The sequence below is a fragment of the Pteropus vampyrus genome, unplaced genomic scaffold, assembly GCF_000151845.1.
Source record: "Pteropus vampyrus isolate Shadow unplaced genomic scaffold, Pvam_2.0 Scaffold127, whole genome shotgun sequence".
NCBI lineage: Eukaryota > Metazoa > Chordata > Mammalia > Chiroptera > Pteropodidae > Pteropus > Pteropus vampyrus.
This window is the reverse complement of record NW_011888908.1, coordinates 2,644,454-2,649,184: the sequence shown is the minus strand read 5'-3', so window position 1 is coordinate 2,649,184 and position 4,731 is coordinate 2,644,454. Positions and strand designations below refer to the sequence as shown.

The window sequence follows — 4,731 nt, the reverse complement described above, 5'->3', positions numbered from 1 at the left end:
GCCCAGCTCTGCCCGCGCCCGTGCCCCCGCGGGGAGCGCGCCGGGGCTGCCCCCCGAATGACGGGCGGAAGGTTCGACTTCGACGATGGCGGCACGTACTGCGGCGGCTGGGAGGAGGGCAAGGCGCACGGGCACGGCATCTGCACGGGGCCCAAGGGCCAGGGCGAGTACTCGGGCTCCTGGTCGCACGGCTTCGAGGTGGTCGGAGGCTACACCTGGCCCAGCGGCAACACCTACCAGGGCTACTGGGCGCAGGGCAAGCGGCACGGGCTGGGGGTGGAGACGAAGGGCAAGTGGATGTACCGGGGGGAGTGGTCGCACGGCTTCAAGGGGCGCTACGGGGTCCGGCAGAGCCTGTGCACGCCCGCCCGCTACGAGGGGACCTGGAGTAACGGGCTGCAGGACGGGTACGGCGTGGAGACCTACGGGGATGGAGGTGAGCGGCGTCGCGGGGGGCTCGGCGGTGGCTGCGGGCAGGACGCGAGGCGCACGCGGCCGGAGACCCGCCAAAACACCTGGGGCGGCGTCCCGCGCCCGCCCCGCGCCCGCCCCCTCCCCCTCCCCCTCCCACGGGGCGCGCTGACACGCGACTGGGGCGCGGGGGGTTGATCTGACCCGGTTCTGGGAGCGGGCGCTGTGTCCACACCCCGGGGAGCCAGGCATGAAGGTACCTGGCCGGCGCCAGAGCCACGCTGCCGCCGGGAGGGGGCGCCGCCCGCGAGGGTTGGTCCGGAGGGAGGACGCTGTCACTTGAGCCCGTCACATTACGTTCCTGATCCCTCCCTCTCCCTGCCGGGTTTGAAATCGCCTCTCGGGTGGAGTTAGAGCGAGCGCCCCGGGCTTGTGCGGCTGGCGGTCGGTGCTGACCGCTCCCGGATTGGTTTCACGTGGAGTCGGATTTCTCCGCGGGTCCTCCATTAGCCTAAAGATAGAAGCCAGAACCCCATAACTGAGGGTGTGGGAGACTTGTACTTTTTTGAGGTGCACTGGAATCATCCTAGAGGCCACCTGATGCAGGTGGGGTCCGCAGGGTGTGGATTTGCCTCCCCGGTTTTCATTTAGTTTTTGATGGAAAGAATGATATAGTCTTTGTTGACCTGGAGATCATTGAACAAATTAGTAGGAAAACATTTTAGAAATGAAGAGGGAAGTCTGCGAGTTTAAAAATACAATTGATAGGTAGAGTCCGGATAGTTAAGTTAGCAGCCGCTTTACTCCTGGATCACTGGTTTGCACTGAGGCGTATGACCTGAACAGAATGCTGGCTGTGAACAAAACTCACCTTAATTTAATAATATTTGCAAAAGAAATAGTGTATATAGTCGAGCAAACTTCCTTCCCGCCCCCCCCCCATTAGGAAAAGCATACATTTTTGAAACAGGTGTCAGAGCCTGTGCGAATTTCCTGATGTAGTAAGCCGAGAAGGATGGATGGCTTATGCTTCGGCAAAATACATTTTCTGATGATAAACATAATCATAGTTCATTGAAAGGGATCGTAGGAGACGATGTCACCTTTTGGAATTATGCAGCTCCGAGTTAGAGGATGTTAAAGGGATCCAATTAAAAGTTTATCTAGCCCAGTGCAACCCCAGTTATGCTATCGCTTATATAAAAGCTTAAACAATATGTACACTTCACTTAGAACCGGGGCCATGTTTCAAATGCAAAACGGTGGAATGGTAGGATATGCTTAAAAGGATATCTTTTTGTCCTACAGTGTAAATAAAAGGATATGGCTCTCATGGGTAAAGGGAAGGAAAAAAACTTTCTCAAATAACTTTTATTAGGCTGCTTGAGTACCGATTTCCACAGTAGCTAATTAGGGCCCCTGGTTGACAGCCCTATCAATATGTTAGCTTGTGATTGGATTATATTGGAGGCCCCAGCTCTACAATATAAATTCTATGCTCAAAATAGAATGCAATATTTATTTTTTTAATGTGTCCATTATTTTATAACCTTTAAGAAGGCTCCGGATAGTTCTCTTCAGTTTGAGAAGGTTAAAAATAAATTAGTCTTCTTTTAAAGTTACTACTCATTAAACAAAATCTCTTGGTTTACAGTATTCATTATACCTAGTAATAATATATATATATCACAATGAAGATAGTCTCTATGTTTTGCAGAAGCTCAAATAAGTGTCCAGAATGACTTTATGGATAATCTGCCTTTTGTTAAACTAAAAAAAAAAGTAAATAAATAACTAACTTTGAATTCGGTATCATCATAGGACTATGGTTTTCTTTTTGTAACAAAAAAAATCTAATATGTTACCAATTAGGAAGGAAAACACTCTTAAAAGTTACTATTGAATGTTTACTCTGTGCTAGTTGATTTCCTGCTTTCTTTTCTTTGTTACTCTGTTTAATTGGAAAGTCCTTAATCATAAAATGGGAGTCTAAGTGGAAGTATATTGCCGTAACTTATTTTGTACAAAGGTTTTGGCCTAAATAGGAAAGTTGATCACTATATCACTTTCTCTATTAGTACTTAAGAGTTAGCTTTTACTTTTCTTTTTTTTTTTTCTTTTTTTTTTTTTTTTTTTTTTGCCTCTACATCACCATATGTCCATACCTGTGTCAGACTTAGGGAAAATCTTATTCCATCTATTTTGTGGTGACGTTAGAGGAAGGAAGTAGCAATTCCATGCAACAGGTGTCACGTGATTTATTAGTGATTTGTGCGTGAACTGTTGCCGAAATAGAAACCCCCTGAATATGAATAAATTGGTACCCTACTCATGGAATCCAGGTTTCGATCCCCAGCATTTTTTGTGCAAATTCTGATCTACTGTACTTAATTTTTTTCACTTGTCATAAAACTACCAGAAATGTCTAGGAAGACACATCGTTGGGTTAACTATATGCATACTTGCACAACCCATCGATAGAATACAAACATAAGTTTGGCATCGAGCAGTCTAAATTTGACTGGAATTCATTCTGAACCGGACGCCTTCCGCTACAAGATCGTTTACTTAAAATGGCTCTATCTATGAAATCAGCTCCCAGATGAAAAGTCATAGAACAGAATTTAAAACAAAACCCATTGAAATCATTTTGCACTTGTGAAATACACATCTCTATGTAAGGAGTCGAGAGGAACTAATTAAAACTTTATTTGAGCAGCAGGGAGAAGTTGGAACCCACCTGATTCATAAAGAAATAGAGGACCTTTTTTTTCTAGGGTCATTGACTGAACCTATTTTAAATTTCAGATGAACTACTAACAGTTTGACTGTCAACTGGTTTCTAGCAAGTCCATGGAAAAAATTCTTCCATACACTGTGTGTGGTTTAACAGAATAGGACAAGCCAGTGCTGTTGGTCCTGCCTTCCCCATGTGACAGTTAAACAGAGACCTAAACTTTCTGATTATTGCTGTTGCCTTAAAGTGCTTAGATTTTCAAGCAATACTTCTTTGGAAATTCCAAATATTAGTCTGACATTTGGAGATATCAATTTAAGGAAACTAGCTGTTAATTTCCTCTGTGTTTAAACATTTACTAGGAGAGTATTGGTTGCAATTTGAAATCTTATAAATATTTTTTGATTCAAACAGCACCTTTAAAAATTCTTCTAGCAAAATTGTCATGTAGAAAAGTTAGAAGGATATGATTTTAGCATTGCATATTGATTTAAAACAAAATATTATAAGGTGGCTTGTTTTCGTATGCGTAAGTCAGGTTGTATCATTTTTTTCCTAGAATTTAAATTTTATATAGGCAAAGGAAAAGCCAAAGTCAAACTTTCCTAATTCAATTTCCTTCCCCGTTAAGCTGGTGGCGTTGGAGATGGCTAATATTCAGTAGGAAGCTTCTTACTCTTAAACGTTCTGTATGACCGTCTTCTCTTTTGGGTTTATCCTTTTGAGAAAGCTGTAGCCTCCCCCACCCCCATGTCCTCAGAAGTTCATAGATGTCAGGTTAAGACTTCCACGTCTACCCACAATATGACATTCTTGGTACCAGACCCACTTAGTAGCTCATTGTCACCCTGATATTATTGTCTGTTTATATGACATAAATAGATCAGAATGAACAGAAAGAGAAGGTAGTCTTGAAATTAGTCAAAACTTTTGATTTTGGAGCCATTAGGGTTTTAACTTTTAAAGCGCAGCCCTTGTTAACACAATGATATAAAACCACTAGCGTTTTCTCTCAGAATTTTAAAATTAAATGCGTGCCACAGAAGGAAAATCTATGGATGGCAATATAAAATAAAAAGTGACTGCAAGGTTGACCTATATAATCGGAAACTTCAAGAGATCAAGACATACTATTAATGATTTATTTTCTGTGATACTGTGAGTCATTATGAACAATACGGAAGTAATTGCATCTTAAAGTTTCCACATAGCTTTTTCGAGATGGGTGCTATAATTTAAATTTGCCTCTACTGAAAGAAAATGTTCTTGATTTTGAGTAGAAAATTTCAAGTTCCCTAATTTAAACATTCATTTCTTCCTCAGATTATTTAAAAATCTGCACCAGGTTATTCTTTTAAAGGTCTGTACTGATTTCTTTAATAGAAAAACTGAATATAAATACTTTAGATTCGAGATTATCCTATTCCTGAAAAGGCATAACGTTTATTGAAAAAGTGACCTGGTATCAAAGTTTTAAGGGACACCGTCAAACACATCTCTGCTCTGAGATGAATTCCATAACGTTAAGGATAGAAGGTTTCCTTTGACCTTATCTCGGTTTTTCGAAGGGTAAATAGTGTGTT

At 42.5% G+C, this 4,731-nt stretch overlaps 1 protein-coding gene across 1 annotated transcript in view; it reads left to right on the top strand.

Annotated features, from left to right (window-relative positions):
- Window positions 1–57: 57 nt before the first annotated feature.
- Window positions 58–4,731, top strand: part of JPH1 (junctophilin 1) — a 75,217-nt gene continuing 70,543 nt past the window's right edge. The window contains exon 1 of the mRNA XM_023534597.1: window positions 58–436. Within this exon, the coding sequence (XP_023390365.1) occupies window positions 58–436 (379 nt within the window). The remainder of the gene's footprint in view (window positions 437–4,731) is intronic.